The sequence below is a fragment of the Microcebus murinus genome, chromosome 10, assembly GCF_040939455.1.
Source record: "Microcebus murinus isolate Inina chromosome 10, M.murinus_Inina_mat1.0, whole genome shotgun sequence".
Classification (NCBI taxonomy): Eukaryota; Metazoa; Chordata; class Mammalia; order Primates; family Cheirogaleidae; genus Microcebus; species Microcebus murinus.
Genome location: NC_134113.1, coordinates 1,741,551 through 1,763,293, shown reverse-complemented (window position 1 = coordinate 1,763,293; position 21,743 = coordinate 1,741,551). Strand labels below are relative to the sequence as shown.

The window sequence follows — 21,743 nt, the reverse complement described above, 5'->3', positions numbered from 1 at the left end:
GCCCGGGCGCAGCGGCGGCGGCGGCGGCGGCGGCGGCAGCGGCGGCGGAGGATGGCGCGCGCGGGGCCCGCACGTGGAGGCCGGCGCGGGGGCGCGGGCAGGGCCGGCTGCTGAGACGCGCTGCTGCCCCCCGCGCGGGCGCCGCGGTTTCAATGGCGCCATCGCCCAGGGCCGGCAGCCGGCAAGATGCGACCACCCTGCCCAGCATGTCCTCAACTTTTTGGGCGTTCATGATCCTGGCCAGCCTGCTCATCGCCTACTGCAGTGAGTACCGCGCGGCCCGGGCCCCCGCACGGCCCTCTCGGCCCGGCCCCCAGTCTCCGGCCCGTGGCGGGCGCCCCGCGGGCAGCCCGGAGTCGGTGCGGAGTTGCCAGCGGGGGCGCTCGGTCCTTTGGTCTGGGCTGATCCTCTGCTGGGCAAGCAGGACGAGGGTCTGCTCTGGCTCTGGGCGCGCGGGCACTTCGGGGTTGGGCGCCTCTGCCCGAGCCTCCTCCCCGACTCCGGGGCAGGGCCCGCGCGCCAGGCCCCGGGTGGCGCGGCCCGTCCCTGCGCGGCGGTGCCCAGGGCTGCCGGGCGTGCTGTAACCGCTCCCGGCCCAGGCCGGCGATCGGAGCCCAGCCAGCGGCTTCCCGGCCACGCTGCATGCCCGGGAGGCGGCGCGGGTCGGGGCGGCGGGCAGCACTGCCCGGTGTCGGCGGAGCGCCCTGCCCAGCGCTTCCCGCCGGCGCCATCCCGCCCAGGACGAGGGGGACGCGGCGGCTGAGCCGGGAACCGGGCTCGCGGGCAGGAGCGGGGCTCGGGCTCCGACGCGCGGCTGGAGCTTCTTCCTTCTTGGGAAGCGGGCTCGCCAGGAGCTTTCTTAAAAAGAGGAGAAGTGAGGGGCGGGAAGCCAGGAGGGGACTCGCTGCTGCGGGCGTTTCTCGGGTCGTGTCTGGGACGTGAGCCGGTGACCCAGTGGGTCCAGCGCGGGGCTGCGGGCGCAGGGCTGGGGTAGGGCTGGTTGGTCGGCGCCCGGGACACAAGCTGGGGCGAGGGTGGGTGTGGGGTGGAGGGTGACCCGGTAACAGGCTCCGGTTGCCTGGGCGAGCCTGGGGTCGTCTGTGTCCTGGGTACGGCTCGGCGCCCGGCGAGTGAGGGCTGCCTGGAGTCGCGGGTACAGACTCAGGACTGGGTGGGGGGGGGGTGGCCAGAGTCCCGGGTACATGTTCCCAGCTGATGGGGGTAGTCAGCCTCAGGCAGGGCTCTCCGGGGATGGTGCCTGCTGTCCAGCTCGGCCGTGCCTTTCCATCTCAGCGGGAGGGAGGGACGGGCGCTGGGGAACACCTGTCATGGAGAACTGCCATGGGCGCGGGAGGTGATGGAAAAATATGGATTCTTTACAAAAAAAAAAAAGAAAAAAAAGGCCAGCGCCAAGCCTCTCCCCCCAACCCCCACCTCCTCCGGAGCCAGGGGCCTTCTAGCTCCCGGTCCAATCCTTCCCTTGTCTCCAAAATGAGGTTGCAGCCGGCCAGGGAGACTCAGGCAGCAGCTGGGCCGGTGGCCTGAGTCCTGGGACAGCCGAGCCCACTGCGGTCTCGAGGGAAACCTGGTGCCCAGAGCAGGAACTGCCCTACTTGTTTCAGCCTGGCTGTGCATTTCCCTGTAATGGCTGTGGCACCTCGCAGGGAGGGGTCTCCAAGCTGGAAGCTGATTAGCGGTGAGCAGGGGTCAGAGCCCGAGCTGCCAGGCAGGCAGGCCACCCTGAGCGCTCTCTGCACTCGCCCACCGAACTCGCTGGCTGGCCGGCGGCTGGAGCAGCGTCTGGGGGTTTGAGCAACGTTTGCAAACCCTACCCGGAGGAGGGAGAGCTCCCCGCAGCCACCTCTCGGGCCCCGAGGGCGGTATTCCGGGGGTTCTGTAGCACACCCCCGAATGCGAAGCTTCCCTGGCTCTGCAGAAAGGGTCAATGGCAGGTGAGAGGAGCCATTCAGATGTGCCTCTTGGTGGCCTCGGGAGAGGGGGCTCATCCAACAGCGTCTGGGGAGACTGTGGCGCCCTGAGCCCCGCTGTGGGCCGCCGGTTCCCGGCTGGCTTCTAGAACCCGGGACACAACAGGTTGGTTGCCTCCCCCCCTACCCAGCAGCTCTGCAGGTGGAGAAAAGAACAACTGCTAATTGTTGTTAAGTACATGACACCCCAGCCCTGTGACTTCAACACTCCTCACACCCCCGTGCCAGTGGGGGGGGGCACCCTGTACCCACTGTCTCAAAATAGGCACGTCTGCCCTCTCCCACCCAGTGCCACATCCTGAATCCCAAGGTGTTACCACTCCGTGCATATCCTGACTGCTCACCTTCCCCAGACCGTTGCCAGCTCTCCCCAGCCGGGCGTCAGAGTTCAGACATCGGCCCTGGCTCCCCGAGGAAGGAGAGGCCGGCTTTGCACACGCGTGCATCTCCAGGAGGCCTGCCCGGCATGCCGGACACGGCCCTTCCTCCGTAAAAAGGACACCGGGTGGAAATGTCTCATCCAGAATAGCAGAAATCATTAATAACGGAAGCTTGGGCGAACCACATTCTTTATAGTTGTCTCCATCCCCGTGTAATGGAATAATTGACAATAAGATAACGTTTCGGGCACACCCCATTACACCAGAAATGCACTTGGAGAAATTAAAACATTTCACTAAAATACGAAATAGACATAATAATAATTTATAGCTTGGAACTGCAGTCCTAGAGAAAAAAAAATACTTTTTTTTTTTTTAGAATTGATAAAGCAAATAAAATGCAAATTAAACATTTCCTAGGATTTCCATTCTCTCTTCCAATGTATCCAGGATGAAGAAGAACAGTTAGCATCTTCGTCTGCAAATTGTTTTTGTTATCAGTAAGGATTTTTATTACCCAAAATGGATTTGTGTTATGGAGCAGATATATTTGTATCCTATTAATTAGGGGATCTGATAAGTATCGCACAGGATTCAATTAGCGTCCTGTTAGGTCTGCCTGTTTCTCTGGGATCAGGCGAGGTCCACTTCCTGGTGCCGCTGCAAGGAGACCGGACTATTCCCGGCCGGCCGGTGTTCTGTTGGGGGTATTCCACCACTCTGGGCCGCCGGTGACAGTCCTTCCCATGCGCCAGGTCCATGTCTAAGGAGCTGGGCTCCACCCTCTGGCTGGAGAAGGACCTGCAGTCCAGCAATTAGGCCAGTTGCTATAGTGACACAGCCTTGTCATTTTCTCCTGTTGGGAAGGCCCACCCCGCCCCCTGCACGGCTCGCTCTGAAGTGCATGCTTCCCCGCAGTCTTGTGCCCACAGGGGTGCCAGCACCCCCGGTTTCTCTGCAGCCAAGTGCCCAGGACGGCCCGACGCTTGGCGACGAGAGTTGACTTGAGTGATGGTGAGAAAGTTGAAACTCTTGCTCGTTCTGGTCTGAGGCAAACAGACCTCTGGCTGGGGCTTACGCAGAGCCGACATCGCTTGTTTTCCCCCCCCTGGCGTGAGTGGAGGAGGGAGGGCTGTCCTGCCTAGGCGTGGTTCTTGCATGGGGACCTCTCTGCCACGGCCGGAGCTGGCTGAGGGTGGGTGTGCAGTGCTCGCCGCCGATTTGATCTCCTCACCCTGCCCTGCGGGATACCGGACGGCGTGACAGCGAGGGAGACAGAGAAAGTGATGACCTCGTGGGATGCCCTGGCACCTGAGCCTGGACCTAGTGGGACAGCTTGGGACCCGGGCCTTGACTTTGTCACTAGCAAGCAGGATGTAGGTCGGCGGTGAGGAACGCTGCACTTCAGCTAGATTGCACATCCGCTGTTGCTAATTGCGTGGTCCACAGAAGTCCCAGCAGGTAAACGGTTGGGGGGGACAGTCCTTATTTCCACGTACCAGGGAGGTACTTGTGAGGAGGAGGGGCAATTCGACTATGCATTTGATTTTTCCAGATAAATCCCGTCAAAATTGAATTGTACCTTTCAGTTAAATCTCACGTCCTCAACCCGCAACTGGGAGAAGAAATTACAAACAACTTTTGGATTGTTTTTAATCCATTAGAATACTAACCGAGCGTAGGCACTGTGATGTTGCATTTCCTTTATACATGCAATTTATTGCATATTTAGGAGAGATTAGAATATGCTACTTTCCTGCTGTTCGGATTTTTATTTCTAGAGTTCTCGGAGAAGTGAAATTGAGAATACTGGAAGCTTAATGAAGTGATGCCATTCAGAAGTTTTTCATCTTTTCTTTTTTAATTTCCCACTGAATTTTTACATGACGGATTTCTGGCAGGGGAAGACTGCGCTGTTTGTTTCTTGCAATTTACATAAGGATACGTTACCTCTTTCTGTGGGGTTGTTAGTAGCTGACCCCGGCGACCTAGGATCAGTGAGGGGAAGGTGTCTTGCTCCTCACAGGGCTTTCCCTGCAGAGACCCCGGGAGGCGGGACTCCCAGGCAGGTCTCCGTCAGCCCCGTCCTGGAGCCCAGTGCTGACTCACGGCTGGGGGGTCTGACCGCCCTGCCCGCCCTTCCCCTCCGCCCGCCCCAGCTCTTTCCCCGAGATCCCGCTGGAGGGTCCACACTCCTCCATGGTCCACATTGGCCATCTTGTCCCCATCGGCACCTGTTCGGCCTGGACCTCCCCGAGGCCAGGGGCCGCTTGGACCCAAAAGGGGGGCCCGGCGGGACGGGAATGCTCTGCCCCAGGCCTCCCTGCTGAATCCTGCTCCGAAACTCCCCGTTCGAGACCTGCCACTCGACAGTCACGGAATAAAATATGTAGATCAACTTTTGTGGCATGAAGTATTTTTCAGGTGACTTTTATGGGCGTAATTATGGGAAAATGTTATGATAATGTGGCACTAGAAAAGGGAAGAAAAGCAAAACATTAAAATCCCCATTTCTTTATATAGCACCGCAGCTGCACTGATTTAGAAGGGCTCGCTTTTGCATTAAAATGTGGTGCTCTGAAGTTAATGACCTCTGCAGATTGCCACCTGTCACCCAGAGCACTGTCAGTGACGGTCCAGCCCCGGCCATCGGGGCAGGAGGTGGACGAGGAGGACCCTGACCGGAATCTGACCCGGTGGCTGAACTGAGCCCTGGGACGGGGAAAGCCCGGTGGATCTCCTAGCTTTAGTCTGGGGGGTGGCGTTGGGGGCTGTCTTGGGGGCCTGCGTTGGTGCAGGTGCACAGGGACGAGAGAGTTTGTCCCTTTCTAAATGCCGCCTTGCACGCTGTCATGGTGCTTCCCCATTGGCAAGGGACCCCCCCTGGGCTGCCCCAGTGCCCCCCAATTTCTTTGAAGGGGCTACATGAGTGGCGGCTGGAGCCGGGCCCTCTCCTGCCTCCTAGATGCCTCCGCCGCAGAGTCCGCCCTGAAACTCTGGGCGGCCAGCGCAGCTGTCCGGGTGCCGGGCTTTCCAGAAACCGGACCCGCAGTTGGTGGCAGATCTGGGAGCCCGTCTTTCACCCCAGCGAACCTGGCAGAGGCTCCTGGGGGCTCTGTAACATTTACTTATTCATTGCAACGGCCGGCAGGACTCGAGTGTGGAATGACTTTTGTCTCTCCCCTTGAGAGGGGTGGCTCTGGGCCTGTGGACGGCAGCCCTGTAGCGAGAGCTCCGTGGAGGAGGCCTCCCTGGCTCCCCTGTCCCTGGCACGTCACCTGCCACAGGGTCAGCCTCTCCTCTGCGGGGACCTGGCTCTGGAGCACTCCTTCCCCGGCGGCTGGGGCACGGCGGGAGCTTCGGCCGTGTGCAGGTGCGTGTGAGGCCAGAGACCAGTGCGGGGTGCTCCAGCCACGCGCCAGGCCCTGGGGGCAGAGACTTGGGGCTCACATTCCAGCAGGGCAGCCTGGGCCAGGCGCTGTGTTCCAGTGGGTTCTTTATGCTGTCCTCCGTGTTGCTGCCCAGCCCCTGCATCAGAATGCCGGGGCCCTGTGCTACTGCCTAGCCCTGAATTGGGTTTCCATCCTGGGAGCCGCCTCTTTCCCTGCTCAGCCTAGCGGGGCGGCCCCGGCAGTGACCCTGTGCCCAGCCGGCACGTCCAGTCCTTCTCCAAAGCACACCTGGCCTGTCCTCTGTCTGTCTGTGCCGCCGTCCCCAGAGACCTGCACGCAGTAGCATCCTCCTCCGCGGTCACTGCCCTGAGGCCCCCCCATGGCCTCCTCTAGAATGACCCGTCTGCTCCGTCCCCTCCTCCCCAGGGCCCACCATCTCCGCGGCAGTGCACGGCACTCAGGGCCTCCCAAGCCGCGCTCTTTCCTGCCGGGCGGAGTCTCCGTCCCTCTGTCCAGCTCTGACTGCTGCTCCCAAGAGCGGCGGGCACGCAGCCCACGGGGCCTTCGAGAAGCCTCCCGGGAGCTTGGCGTGTGCTCACTTCTCACTTGCACGCCCCGTGTCTTGTCATGCTCGCTGCTGCTGTGACGCTCCGTGAACGCGCTGCAGGCAGAAGGAAAGGTGAGCGAGACAGGTCTGCGGCTGGCGCCCGCCCGGGAGCACCCACTGTGCCCCTGCCTTCCAGAGCGCCTCCTCCCCAGCCCCCCCACTGCTGCAGGTGTCTGTCACTGTGGCTGCTGTCGGGGTCACTTTCTGCCTTGGTCTGGGGCTCTGAGGCCCGGGACATTCCTCCAGGGAACGGACAGGCGGGTTCTCTGGGCAAACAGTTTCTGGTGGTGGCACCTGCTGGGCCGTGGGCGGTGAAGTGAGACCATCCTCTGTGGGCTGGGACCGCAGTGGGTCATGGCGCAGGCAGGGAGACAGGTCTGTGCAATGACTCCGGCCTGCGGACCGAGGGCAAAGGGAGTCGGGGCTGCCTGGCCAGGCTTGGGGGGCAGCGGGGGCTGATGTCCAGTGATGTCCTCTAATTTTGTGGCCCCACCCTGAGCTGGGGTCCGTCCCAGTTTGGGGAGCTGCGTGGCTCTGGCTTGCAGGGTGAGCTGCAGGGGGGTCGTGAAGGGCCGGGGAGGGGAGTGTGATCCCTCCTCCGCTGGGCCCCTGGCTTCGCAATTGTAAGGAAAACAGGCCGTCCCAGACAAAGACGCTTGTGGGTATCCCTGGGTGCCAGCCTGGCCTGGGCTGCTGCGTCTTAAGGCCTGGTCCCTGTTCTTCGAATGAATAAAGGAGACGAAATAGGGCAGGCAGCACTGGCCCCCTGCAGGGAACTGTCGCCTTTGCACTGCACTCTCAGAAGGACACTGGCCCACAGCTGGCCTCCCCGCTGCCGGGCGGGCACAGCCTGGCCTGGGCCCCCTTTCTTGGGGTGGGGGTCGCTCCCTGGCACAGCCTGGGAGGGGCCTGGGGTCCCCCTGCAGGTGACCCGCCCCGGGTCCCCCAGCCCTGGCGCTGTCCCAGACCGCTGTGGGAGAGGGGGGCCCGCCGCCCGCCGCCCACCGTCCACAGGGGCCCTTCTGTCTTGGGGAGGCTGCAGCGGCCTCACTGCTGGTGAGCCCTGGGCTGGCCCTTCTCCTGTTTCTGTGCTGATAGAAAACTCTGGACAAGGTGGCCTTTCTGCCACAGCACAGCCAGTAAGGTGGCAAGAAGAAACTGCAGCACCCGATGGGGCAAAGCAGCTAACCTGGCCTGGGGTGGCCGGCCAGTGTTCATCCTGCTGGGGCTGGGGCTGGGGGCGTGGCTGGAATACTGGGGGCGGGGCTGGAGAGGCGGGGGCGGGGCTGGAGAAGTGGAAAATAGGGCGGGGCTGGAGGCTAGAAAGAGGGCGGGGCTGGAGGACAGGGGCGGGGTTGGAGGACTAGAAAGTGGGCGGGGCTGGAGGACTAGAAAGAGGGTGGGACTGGAAGTTCGAGGCGGGGCTGGAGGACTAGAAAGTGGGCGGGACTGGAGGTCTGGGGGCGGGGCTGGAGGACTAGAAAGAGGGTGGGGCTGGAAGTTCGAGGCAGGGCTGGAGGACTAGAAAGTGGGCGGGACTGGAGGTCTGGGGGCGGGGCTGGAGGGCTAGAGTCTGATGAAATCCTCAGGGCTTTCTCTGGCTCTGGCACAGTCTGATCCAGAAGAAAGAACACAAAGCGCACGTGGCATCCCTATGAGAAGCGCAGTATAAGTATTCCTGGGAGGGCTGCTGTGTTGCCAGGGCGGAAAGCCTTCTCCCTTCCCTGGGCCTGGCCTCTGTTCCTCGGCTCCTGCAGTGAGGGCGCCAGGTCCTCGCTGCTCCCCTTAAAGGCCTCTTGTTGCAATGTCCCTCGAGGGCAGGGCTCCTCAGGGCAGCGCTGTGGTCGTTGGGGCCAGCTCAGTGTTTGCAGCAGGTATGCTCTGTGCACGGAGGGGCTGAGCAGCCCCTCCCACCGTGGCTCCTGGAGACGTCTCCAGACCTCGCCCCGTCCGTCCCTGGGTGAAAATCCCCCACCGGGACCCCGCGCCAGTCTGTCTGCACCTTGCTGTGGGTTCCCGTAAACACACGTGCGCTGGTGTTTCTTGGTTTGTGGAATCGAGACTCTGTGGTCCTGGAGCTCAGCGCCGGGGCTCCTCTCACTTCTGTAGCTAAATGGGCCAGCGCAGGGCCTGAGGACGTTCAGCCGTGGCCACTGGCCACTGTCCCCTGCGGGTGCCCCTCACGCAGGTGTGCCCGCTGCTCTCTGCCCAGGCAGCACGTGCAGGTTCTGAGCATCTGCGGCCCTTCCTGTCTGCAGGGAGTGGGGTGGGGGTGTCTCCGCACGTCTCCACAAAGTTGTGTTTTCCAGAGCCTGGAACAAGTGCAGGGTTCGCGAGTGGCTCGCTGTCTCCTCTCCCCGGCTCCATTTCTCAGCACCCACGTGGAGCCGGACCTGGTGGTGACGAAGCCCTTTAGAGGCAATCAAACTTCCGGACCTCCGGCGCGACAGTGGCGCCCTCAGCTCTTCTCTGCACCTACCCACTTGCGTAAATGCGCGCGCCTTTCTGGGAGGTGGCTGAGTCCCCGAGGGCGATTTCTGAGATTTCCGGGGTGTCTAGAGCTCGTGGAAACACATCCTGTAAGTGCCTTCCTGTCCGGAAAGTTCTGGCGCTGCTGGTGGGACCCTTGCCTGCCTAGAGACGGCCGATGCCCATCTCTGGGACCCGCCAGCCCTGCACGGACTCACCCTTCTGTGCAGGCAGCTCCCCGCCCTTGTCTGGGCTCTGGGCTCTCCGCGGAGAAGCGACGCCCAGGCCAGGGCCCGCACGGGCAGCGCTTGCAGATCCACGGGAGCCTGGTGCCGCCTCCCAACAGGTGTTTGTTCTGCTCCGGGGCAGCCCCCTGCGGGGCCACCTCGCCCGCCCTTGTTGCTGAGTTGGGATCTCAGGTTTCCAGGACAGCTTCTCCCCTGTTGTGAGGGCGCAGACGGAGCTTCCTCCCTGGTCCTCGAGTCCCCCGTGGGGCGGGACCTGCGTGCATGTGCTGCTGCTGTGTCATGCAGCCCGGGGCCCGGGAGCCCATGAGATGCGTGTCCCGGGGTGTCAGGGAGTTAGTGCTGCTAACGCACACATGCACACACACACACAGAGCACTCCTACTACGCACACACACACCACACACACGGCACTCCTAACATGCACACACAGCACTACTAACACACACAAGTACCCACACACACACATGCGCAAGTCCCCCTGCAGCCCCAGGTCTGGTCTGCTGCAGCCGCACGTGGCTTTGCACTCCCAGACTCAGCGTGTCTCAAACCAAGCCCACTGTCCCTCCCTGCAAAGCCAGCAATCCCGAGGGGAGGCTGAGCCGTCCCTGTCCGGCCTCTGCTGCTGTCTCCCTGCCTGAGATTGGTGGTGCCAATCACCTTCGGGATTTACCAGGCCGGGACTTCACCCCGGTGCTGAGGATGGTGACGGAGGAGGCTCGCAAGAGCGGGTGTTTGTCAGCGATCCCCGGTCAGACTGCAAGGCCGAGCAGTGCGTCCAGCAGGCTCGCCGGGGCCCAGGCCCCGCCCAGCGCCAGGGTGGAGGAGGATTGTTTGCTCTCTGCTTCAGCGCCGTGGGCTAAAGGACCGATGGGGCTTCGCTTGTAGCTCACAGGATGAAGTTGAACCTCACTCGGCAAACACCTCCGGTGCGTTCTCAGACGGGGTGGGTCGGGGAGCTCGGCGAGGCTGGTGGTGTGAAGACAGGTCCTGCCACCTCTGCTTCCCCACCGGAAGCTGTCCTGGTCCAGGCCCATCTCTCCAGGGGAGGGGACACTGGGGCTAGCCGGGGTGCGTGGGGGAGAGCTGGGGCCACGGGTGGGAATGTCTTGCGGGGTGGAACTCTGCTGACACCCCAGCATTGCCTCTGGGGGTCCCCCTGGGTGCAGGAGGTGTCCAGTGGCAGGGTGGTGGTGGGTGCTGGGCAGCTGCTGCCGGGGGCTGGGGCGAGGCTCGGCGTGGGACTCTGGAAGGAGGCAGGCAGACACTTTGGGTTGCGGTGAACGTTCGAGGCACGGAGGGGCCCCTCTTTCCCCACTGGGAGGCCTCACAGGCCCCCCAAAGTACACAATTTCTGGGTGCTGGGACTGAGAGAGCCCCAGAACCTACCAGGGCCTCCTTTCTCCGTCCTTTCCCACCCCGGGTGTGTGCCGCAGGGAGGGCTGAGCCAGGCAGTGGGCACAGCCGTCTTCTCTCACCTCCCTTTCTGTGCCCCCAGGGGGTGTGTCCATCATGCCCAACCCAGGACTCAGCCCAGCACCTGGGACCCAGCACAGCACCTGGGACTCAGCACAACACCCAGGCCCCCAGCATAGCACCTGGGCCCCAGCACAGCACCCAGGCCCCAGCACAACACCCAGGCCCCAGCACAGCACTTGGGACTCAGCCCAGCACCCGGGACCCAGCACAACACCCAGGCCCCAGTACAGCACTTGGGACTCAGCCCAGCACCCGGGACCCAGCACAACACCCAGGCCCCAGCACAGCACTTGGGACTCAGCCCAGCACCCGGGACCCAGCACAGCACTTGGGACTCAGCCCAGCACCCAGGACCCAGCACAACACCTGGGACCCAGCACAACACCCAGGCCCCAGTACAGCACTTGGGACTCAGCCCAGCACCCGGGACCCAGCACAGCACCCAGGCCCCAGCACAGCACTTGGGACTCAGCCCAGCACCCGGGACCCAGCACAGCACCCAGGCCCCAGCACAGCACTTGGGACTCAGCCCAGCACCCGGGACCCAGCACAGCACCCAGGCCCCAGCACAGCACCCAGGCCCCAGTACAGCACTTGGGACTCAGCCCAGCACCTGGGACCCAGCACAGCACCCAGGACCCAGCACAGCACCCAGGCCCCAGCACAGCATTCGGGACTCAGCCCAGCACCCAGGCCCCAGCACAACACCCAGGCCCCAGCACAGCATTCGGGACTCAGCACAGCACCCAGGCCCCAGCACAGCACCGAGGACTCAGCCCAGCACCCGGGACCCAGCACAACACCCAGGCCCCAGCACAGCACTCAGGACTCAGCCTAGCACCCGGGACCCAGCACAACACCCAGGCCCCAGCACAGCACTCAGGACTCAGCCTAGCACCCGGGACCCAGCACAACACCCAGGCCCCAGCACAACACCCAGGCCCCAGCACAGCACCCAGGACCCAGCACAGCACCCAGGACCCAGCACAGCACCCAGGCCCCAGCACAGCACTCAGGACTCAGCCTAGCACCCGGGACCCAGCACAACACCCAGGCCCCAGCACAGCACCCAGGCCCCAGCACAGCACCCAGGACCCAGCACAGCACCCGGGACCCAGCACAACACCCAGGCCCCAGCACAACACCCAGGCCCCAGCACAACACCCAGGACCCAGCACAACACCCAGGCCCCAGCACAGCACCCAGGACCCAGCACAGTACCCAGGACCCAGCACAGCACCCAGGACCCAGCACAGCACCCAGGACCCAGCACAGCACCCAGGCCCCAGCACAGCATTCGGGACTCAGCCCAGCACCCAGGCCCCAGCACAACACCCAGGCCCCAGCACAGCATTCGGGACTCAGCACAGCACCCAGGACCCAGCACAGCACCCAGGACCCAGCACAGCACCCAGGCCCCAGCACAGCATTCGGGACTCAGCACAGCACCCAGGGCCCAGCACAGCACCGAGGACTCAGCCCAGCACCCGGGACCCAGCACAACACCCAGGCCCCAGCACAGCATTCGGGACTCAGCCCAGCACCCAGGCCCCAGCACAGCACCCAGGACCCAGCACAGCACCCAGGACCCAGCACAGCACCCAGGACCCAGCATAGCACCCAGGACCCAGCACAGCACCCAGGACCCAGCACAGCACCCAGGACCCAGCATAGCACCCAGGACCCAGCATAGCACCCAGGACCCAGCATAGCACCCAGGACCCAGCACAGCACCCAGGACCCAGCACAGCACCCGGGACCCAGCACAGCACCCAGGACCCAGCACAGCACCCAGGACCCAGCACAACACTCAGGACCCAGCACAGCACCCAGGACCCAGCACAGCACCCGGGACCCAGCACAGCACCCAGACCTACCAAGGCTGCGGAGTGCTGGTCTGGAAGGACAGGGCTGCAGGGCTGGGTGTGCAGTGGCTTCTCGGGACACCCGACCCTCCTGCCTTGTCTCCGAGCCTTGAACTTCCGTGGGAGGGGCCAGCGGACCCCATCTGGGGGCTCCCCCCACTGTCACTGCCACCAGCCCGTGACCCCCTGGCTTTGCCTCCCAAGAGAGTTTCCACCCGACGTTTCAGCAAACCCACACCTGCATCATGTCGATGAACGTCTCCGAGCGAACTCACTCATTTTTAAACATGCGTGGGACCACCAGAGTCCTCCTGGCCTGGTCACCCCGGGAACACGCCTGCTGCCCGGAGCTGTGTTAGGGTCGGTGGTCTGGGATCAGAAATCGCCAGAATCAACTTGGGAGAGAAGCTAGTTTGTTGTCTTTTCACTATCTGATGTGCACTTGGTTTTATCAGATCACACTACAGCGAGTCGTTCTGAAGCGTGCCCGCAGCTCGAAGCCTGGGGTTTCATTTCTGGGGGAGGTGTGGGCATTTTTGGGGGGTTGCTCTCGTGCTAGGGCTGTTCAGCAGGTAGGACGCTGATGACCCTGAACCTGCCTCAGATGTGCTCGGACTCACACTACTGGCTTCTCTTTCAAAAAGTCACTTTTGCTCTTCTTTTAAATTATTTCTGTCTTGGTGTATTCCGTCTCCTGGCGGCAGTTCCCCGAATATTGCTAAATACCATCAGCGGACTGTGCGGGACTCGTGTTAATTACTTGGTGCTACCGCGTTTCCCCAAAAATAAGACAGGGTCTTATATTTATTTGGCCTCAAGAAGACACCCTAGGGCTTATTTTCCCCTCAGAGCCTCAGCTCGCAGCACGCACAGGATGGCCGGGACCCGACGGGGGGAGCCGGCCTTGTTGCTGGGGCTGCCCGCACTTTTCCGGTCACCCCTGGGACAGCAGCTGCCACGACGGGGCAGATGAGAAGGGCTGCCCGTCTTCTTTACCACTCTGCGACGAAGTGCATGGGTTGTGCAGATGTGTTGCACAGCCACGCCCGTCACTGGGTTCTTACTTTCGGGGTAGGGCTCGTATTGTGCACATGCTCAGACATCCTGCTGGGGCTTACTTTATGGGTATGTCTTATTTTCGGGGAAACATGGTAATTTATGTTCCTTGGTTCCGGCGCCCTGGGTGGGCTTGCGCTGCCCGGACCTGTCTGTCTCTCCGGAAGGCGGGAGTTCTGGACAGGAGGCTCTCGCTGCCCTGGGGGGCACGGCTGGGACCCGGCTGGGACGCGGCTGGCGTGGCCGAACGTGTCGGCACTGTGGACAGCCTGCGCACATGTGGGGAGGCGGCGCGGCTGCCCCGCGTGCTGGCCGGCCCCCGCCGACCCGACTCTGGACGGCCAGTGCCCTGCAGACCCCGGCCGGAGCGGACGTGGATTCACGCACACGGGACGGTTTCGAAGCCCAGAGAGACACGAGCCGTCAGACTAGGAGCAGCACAACATGTCACCTAGGGCCCCTGGCGTGGGTAGCCGGAGGTTCCAAGTCTGTCTGGGCACCTTTGCGTACCACGAGACGCGGGCCGCGGTTCCGTTGCAGACCGACAGCCTTTTTGAAGCGACTGAGCTGCCGTCGAGATCGGTGTTGCCCTGGCCACGGAAGGCGTGTGTGGAAGGCGGCCGTTCTCGGGTCTGTTTTTCCCTCCGTCTTCGTTCTGAGGCTCCCAGGTGACGGCCGAGCAGCTCTGGACAGCAGGACAGGCCCTGAAAGCCCCACGTCCTGGGCCGCTGCCCTCACAGCGACTGGCCAGGCCCTCGGCTCGACCCCCCTGAGCTGCGACAAGCCCCCGAACCCCCGCTGCCCCACGGCGAACGGGCTTGGAGGGGCGGCCAGGCCGGGCGGCTGCTCCACCCGGGGACGGCGTCCCCTCTGCGCTTCCGGAGCCCACGTGGCGGGGGCAGCGGGAGGGGCCGCTGAGCGGGGTGGGTGCCCAGCAGGGCGGGGAGGGGGGAATGCAGCCAGGGCCCTGGGTCTCGTGGCTGGAAGGGCCCAGGCATGCCCACAGGCCAGGAAGCTGCAAACGGTGCCAAGGTTATCGACTTTGCCCTGAACATCCCGCCAAGGTGTGTGTTTTGCAGTGGGGCAGTTTTCCTTTCTGTGGCGGTGTGGCCACTTGGAAGTGGCCCCTGTGGCAGTGTCACGCTGTGTGTTCCCCTGCAGAGCCTGTCCCCGCCCGGCCAGGTATCGGGGCTGCAGGTGCTGCGTGTAAGTTCCCCCAAAACATAGCCCCATGGGGTTCTTGGGGCGGCTCGAGCCGGGCAGCCAGGATTGGGGGAGCTGGTGGCCGCCAGTGGGCCGCGGCCCTGAGCTGGTGTGGCCAGACCTTTGTGGGGTTGGAGGTCCCCACCTGGAGCTGAGACAGGTGGCTCGGTGGGTTCTCTGGTCGGGACCCGCCGGGCCATAGCGTGGAGGTCCCAGGGCAGGCCCGGGGGTAGCTCATGCTGGCTGGGGCTGGGGACGGGGGGCTCTCCCCAGGGACCTCCCCAGCCTTGACTCCAGGTCCTGTGGCCCAGCCAGCGTTGGGGGAGCAGCCCCCGGTGTCAGGAGGCCCCTCGCCTGGGCTCCTCTCGTCCAGCCTCAGGAGAAGGTGTCACTGTTGTCAGTTCACCAGGAGGGACTGTGAGCTTTTTCAGGAAGGGGACTGCTCTCCTCCTGTCCCGGCCCTGGGTCCTGCACCTGCCCGTGGCCACAGCCTCTGCGTGTGCCGGGCTGGAGGTCTGCACAGAGCAGACTCACGGAAGGTGCCAGTCCTTTACACTTGAGTACGAGTGGGGATCTCAGGCTCATTGGCTGACAAGGGGGGTGGTGTGAGGTGACCGAGTGTCTTGTCCCATTCGACCCTGACTTTGGAGACTGGCTGTAGGGTTTGCACCTGCATGAGGGTCTTTGGCACCTGCATGAGGGTCTTTAGCACCTGCATGAGGGTCTTTGGCACCTGCATGAGGGTCTTTGGCACCTGCATGAGGGTCTTTAGCACCTGCATGAGGGTCTTTAGCACCTGCATGAGGGTCTTTAGCACCTGCATGAGGGTCTTTGGCACCTGCATGAGGGTCTTTAGCACCTGCATGAGGGTCTTTAGCACCTGCATGAGGGTCTTTAGCACCTGCATGAGGGTCTTTGGCACCTGCATGAGGGTCTTTAGCACCTGCATGAGGGTCTTTAGCGCCTGCATGAGGGTCTTTGGCACCTGCATGAGGGTCTTTGGCACCTGCATGAGGGTCTTTAGCACCTTCATGAGGGTCTTTGGCACCTGCATGAGGGTCTTTGGCACCTGCATGAGGGTCTTTAGCACCTTCATGAGAGTCTTTGGCACCTGCCTGATCCCCTGACTTCCCGAGAGGTGACAGAGCTCGCCCCAGCCCCCTGCACCCTGGGGTCCACTCCTTGTCTGAGGGTTCCAGCCGTCCCTGACGGAAGGGCCTGGGAGTCCCCGTCTGGGGCTCCGGCCTCTGGTGCCAGGCCCTGGTCGAGCCCTCTCACCTCCCACTCTCGGGTGGCGTCCCTGGCCCACCTGCTTTGGTGACAGGGCCGATGTGGTGGCAGAGGGACGTGCACTGCCACCTGCCAGGGCTCTGGGGCCTGACGCCAGCCAGGCGTGCCCGACCCGGTGGGGCACGTTGGGGAAGGTGTGTCGCGGCACCAGCGTGCCCTCAGCCACCAGCCTGTGGATCGGCAGCGAGCCAGCCCGGCACAGGCGTGGGGGTCCCCGTTTCCTTGCCCTGGACCCCCACAGCGACGTTCGGGGAACGTAAGGGGCCTGTCCCGGCCCCTCGCCGGGGGTGGCAGGACGGGGAGGCCTCAGCCTGGGCTCCAGACCACGGGGGCTCAGCTTCCCCGGCTGCTGGCCCTCCGGGGTCTTGGGGCTCGCTGCCGCTGGGCAGGGCCTCCATGACCCGGGCCGGGACCCACCCGGGCGCCGGGGCTGGGCTCTGCCTCACACTCGTCTGTTAGAACAATTCCCCGAGCACCGTCCCAGGCCAAGCGAAAGCACATTCGTTTGGAGATCCAAGAGCACGAATCGTTTGGAGATTCGTTGGGAGATCCGGCCCGGAAGCTTCTTCCGGGGCCCACGGCCTGTGTGAGCCGGGGCCGCGCAGTGGGGGACAGTCGCCCGGCCCCTCGAGTGCCCTGCGTCCGGCCGTGAGCTCAGCGTCGGTGGAGCCCTGAGGTGGTGCCGGCGCTGGGGCCGCTGCGCACTCGGGACGTCTCTCTCTGCATCGGGGCCGACGTGCCCAGGGCGAGGCTGCACGTCGGGGAAGCCGGGGGCGGTCAGCGGTGTTATCCTGTTTTTGAGGGAAACTGAGGCTGGGAATGGCGGGCACTGGGCCAGGCCCAGCTGCTGTCTGCAGAGGGCTCTGGGCTGTCTCGGGTCCTGGGACTCAGCCCACCGGCTCGCGGGAAGCTCGCCACTGCACCCGCCAGTTCTCTCCCTTTTGTTTCCCACCGAGGCACAGTGGGCGTGCTCATTTATGGGGTGCGGGGTGATGGTGTGATGTACGTGTGCCATGTGCCGTGCTCGGATCAGAGTGGCCAGCGTACCCGTGCCCTGGAATCCGCACCGTTTCTCTGTGTGGGGAACATCCGAAATCCTCTCTTCCGGCTCCTTGAACATGTGCAGGACATCACTGCTAACCTGCATGCCCTGCAGCACTGCGGAGCCCTGGTGTGTGCTGCCCAGCCGTGACTTCCCACCCCTTAGCCAGCGTCTCCCTGTGTCCCCTCCCCAGCTCCCCTCTGGTGGCCACAACCCCTCTCTCTACCGAGGAAGGGCTCCTTTATTTTTAGCTCCACATCTGCGGGAGAGCAGGTGGTGTTTGTCTCTCCGTGCCTGGCTTATTCCACTTAACGCAATGTCTTGTGGTTCCGTCCACGCTGCTGCGCCAGGCAGGGTTTCATCCTTTTTCATGCCTGCATAGTATTCCACTTTGCACGTACACCATGTTTTCTGTGTCTGCTCCCCCACTGGCGGACATTGGCTGTTGTGAATGGTGCTGCCATAAACACGGAGCTGGGAACGCCCCTTCGACCTGCTGACTTCCTTTCCTTCGGACGTGTGCGCAGCCGTGGGCCGGCTGTCCCGTACGGTGGCTCTGCTTTTAGTTTTCCGAGAAACCTCCGTACTGCTCTGCGACGGCCATCTTGGTTTCCACAACCACCAACAGCGCACGAGCTCCCTTGCTCTGATTCCTCGACACCCTTTATTTCTTGTCTTTTTGATGAGCATCGTTCTAGCTGAGGTGAGACAATATCTCTTTGTGGCGTTGGTTTGCATCTCCCTGGTGAGTGCTGCTGGTGAGCATTTTAAAGCGCTCCGGGGAAAGACACCCTCTTCCGTAAACGGCGCAGGGAGAACCGGTGCCCGTGTGCGAGGACTGAAACTGGACCCCTGCCACTCACCACGTGCACACACCAGCTGGAAATGCATTAAAGGTGCAAAATGCAGAGCCCCAAACTACAAAACTGCTAGCGGACAAGGTGGGAGAGACACTTCCAGACCCTGGTCTGTGCGGACGCTTTAACGGATAAGACGACAAAACACAGGCAAGAACGGCAAGAATAGACAGATGGGGCCGCATCGAACCAAACAGCGGAGGAAACAATCGCCGCAGTGAAGAGACAGCCTGCAGGACGAGAGAAAACATCTGCAAACTACTCGGCCGGCGGGGGACCAACATCCGGAATATACCAGAAACCCGACGGCAGGAAAACCCACCTAATCCCACTGAGGCGTGGGCCGGGGTCTGAGCACACACCCCGAAAGAAGACACGCAGGCGTCTGCCGTTGGTGTTTCGCTGAAGTTCACGTTTGCCGTTTTGGAAAGCGAACTTGCCATCGTTATTATAGCGTTCAGCCTCAAACGTGAGAACAAACCTTCATTCCTCAAGAGCAGATTTCAGATTTGAGAGAAAATCAGCTCTGTGTTCTGGGGAGGGGACCCAGCCGTGCCTCTGAGTCTTTCCGCAGTCCCTGTGAAATCCGGTATGAAGCCGCCTCCTCCAGGAAGCCCCCCCCCCCCCGGGCTGCCCTCCCTCTATGCTTATGTGCGCTCTGAGCCCCGGGCTGCAGGAGCAACACCAGGGAGAGGTGGGTGGCGGTCCGTGTGGACCCCAAGACCGGCGTCCCTGCACTTTCCTGCCCCTGCCAAGCTGCAGGCCCGGGCGTGGCGACCCTTGCTGACTCCCTTCCGACACCCAGGGGCACTTGGGGACTTCCGGAGAGGGCTTGGTTGTTGGCAGACCTCACTCCTTTGGGGGCTTCTCACTCCTCCCTGACCCGAGGGAGGGAGGGCCGTGCACAGGCTGGGTCCCGGCCCTCATAGACGGCGCTGTCATCGGTTACCGGGTTACCGGGACATGCCGCACTGGCGACACCAAGCGATTTCGGGGCCGTCCAGGAGGAGGCAGCACCTGGAGCTGGTCTCGGCTCCACAGGGGAGGGGAAGTGCAGAGTCTCGGGGAGCCCAGGGGAGCAGGGGCCGCCCGGGGGAGGCAGCTGTTGGGGGGGTTCTCAGTCTTCTCCTTCAACCCGGTCACGCGCCTTGTCACCACCCGCTGGTGCTGGTGGAGAAGCAGACTGGCCGGGACTGCGCAGGGGTGCTCCCCGATGGGGTGCTGCTCCCCTGCAGCCTGGGTCAGTGGCTCACACTCTGCAGGGGTGAGGGGCAGGAGCCTCCCTGTGCTCCCTGCCCCCCCCCAGTCCCCACTCTCTCCCGGGCTGCACCTGCGCAGAGAGGCTCCGTGGGGCTCCCGCCGTGGGGGAGACGGTTTATAAGGACAGGAGCAGGTGCCTGCTGCTGGAAAACGCCCCTCGGCCAGCTCCACGCCCCAGGGCTGCAGAAGAGCCACTTCCAGTCTCCACTGGGCAGACCTCCCTGCCGGCCGGGTGAAAGCCCCCTGCTCTTTCCAACACGCAGGGCGGTCGCTCCCTGAGCTCGTTCTAGGCCGACTCTGGGTATTGGAAAGGAGCATTCTTGCGCGATCCGTAAATGACACGGCTGGGGACAGTCCCTCCCTGCTGGGAGCACCGTGGGGTGACGTGCGGGGGGTCAGCCTGTGTCCCAGGTGTGTCTCCCTGGCGGAGGCTCATGTCCGGCCCTGAACAGCCGAGGGCTCCCCGGCTGGGTGCGGATGACGACAAAGAGGTGTGCTCACGGGCGTCCCCCTGCCCCCAGCGACCAGGACAGAGACCCAGGGCGTAGAGCACTGCAGGCTGCACGGAGGTGACACCAGGGAAGACGGCCGTGGATTTGCAGGCTGGGATTTGGGGATGGGGCTAGGGGACCCCCCCCAAGCCCAGTTCCCCGTGTGCCTGCACCTTGCAGCCCAGAGCAGTCTGGGGAGACAGGCGCCAGGGGACAGGTCCGTGGCGTGGGAGGGGGTGCCGTGAGAGGCGGTGGCCGTGCGTGTGGTGCCTGCGTCTGGTCCCCTCTGCTCCGTGTCCCTGCCACGGCCACACCACAGCAAGGAAACCGTCTCCCGTTCCTGTCACGGAGAGGGGGTGATTTTTTAAAGGGACTGTGACAAAGAAACTAAAGGGGGATAGCAGTGTGAAATGAGGACGGGACCAAAACCTTGACGGTTTGCAGACAGGGGCTGTGTGCATGCGCATGCGTGTGGGAATTTGTGTGTGTATATGTGTGGGAATGTGTGCATGCACACGTGTGTGGGAATGTGTGTGCATACTTGTGGGACTGTGTGCGTGCACATGCATGTGGGAATGTGTGCATGTGCATAAGTGTGGGAATGTGTGTGTGCATGCGTGTGGGAATGTGTGTGTGTGTGTGTGTGTGTGTGTGTGCACACTCTCACGCCTGTAATCCTAGCACTCTGGGAGGCCGAGGCGGGAGGATCACTCAAGGTCAGGAGTTCCATACCAGCCTGAGCAAGAGCGAGACCCCGTCTCTACTATAAATAGAAAGAAATTAATTGGCCAACTAAAAAATATATAGAAAAAATTAGCCGGGCATGGTGGCGCATGCCTGTAGTCCCAGCTACTTGGGAGGCTGAGGGAGGAGGATCGCTTGAGCCCAGGAGGTTGAGGTTGCTGTGATTGAGGCTGACGCCACGGCACTCACTCTAGCCTGGGCAACAGAGTGAGACCCTGTCTCAATAAAAAGAAAAACAAAAAGCCTCGGCCCTGACACGGCCTTTCCGCTGAGAGCCCAGCCTCCTGGGAGACGGCCCCCTGCTTCCCGCCGCCGGGCCGAGCTCACCCAGGCCCAGAGACGGCAGCCCGGCTCTCTGGCGGGCGGAGACGGCAGGTGTCGGGGCCGGTCCCTGCACCCCAGGCCCCCGGCCTCCCGTGCATGCCGGCTCCAGACGGACGGAACACATGCTCCTCTGAAGTTCCAAATTGCGAAATTTCATGTCAATTAATGTAGAGTGAGTTTTGGGAGCCGGCAGTAGGCATTGGAAAATTAAATGACACCTTCTTGGCATCTCGCGTCGGCAAGAAGGCCAACTGATTATTTTTATATTACAATCCTCGGGCTTTGTCAAATTGATTAATAAATTCGCTGAAAACCCGTGACTTCTTAATAAATTTAACTTCGGTGGTTGGGGGATGACTTTGCTGTGACCTCTGAGTCTCAGCTCTGTCTGAGTGTCCACCCGGGGCTAACGCCCTCCTGGAGGTGGCCGCGAGCTCTCGTCCCTTTGGAGCCTGCTGGGCCTGAGGGAAGGTGTCTCTGGGCCACATCTCCGAGGACGTGGCCTTAAGCGTCCTGAGGCCACCTGGAGCAGGCCCTGTGGGTTCCCCACAGGTGGCCCCTGTGTGTGCAGAGTGTAGAGCCTTCGGGGCCAGCCCCAACCTGTCAGCCAGGTGCTCTGTCCCAGCTGGGAGCCGCCAGCCTGGGCTACAGGGAACTACTGAAATCGAGCGCAAGACATACAGCTCTGAGCTTCCTGGCAGACAAGGCAAAAAGGGAAAATCCACTACTCGTGTGGCTCTCTCGGTCCACTCGTGACCGGCAGCATCTGAGAATGTGCTGTCACTCCAGCTGCTGTCACTCCAGGATGGCACTGGGGCGGCACTTTTTCAAATCATCTCCAACCTCCAAAACCGTGCAGGGTGTGCACTGCCATTGCCATTTTGTTGTTGAAACCACAGAGAGGTCCAAAGCGGGACATGCCACGGGCCCCCCAGCCAGCATGTGGCCGAACCTCAGTTAGGAATCTTTCCCCAGCGGGAAGCTGAGACCCAGACCAGCCTGAGCGGGGCTGGCAGACGCGGGGGCCCTGGGCCAGGCAGACGCCCGCTGT

General features: G+C 62.7%; 1 protein-coding gene across 1 annotated transcript in view; it reads left to right on the top strand.

The window, feature by feature from the left end:
* The first annotated feature begins 17 nt into the window (after positions 1-17).
* TAFA5 (TAFA chemokine like family member 5) overlaps positions 18-21,743 on the top strand; it is a 204,518-nt gene continuing 182,792 nt past the window's right edge. Inside the window, exon 1 of the mRNA XM_020287834.2 lies at positions 18-264. Coding sequence (XP_020143423.2) covers positions 153-264 — 112 coding nt within the window. The 5' untranslated portion in view covers positions 18-152. The remainder of the gene's footprint in view (positions 265-21,743) is intronic.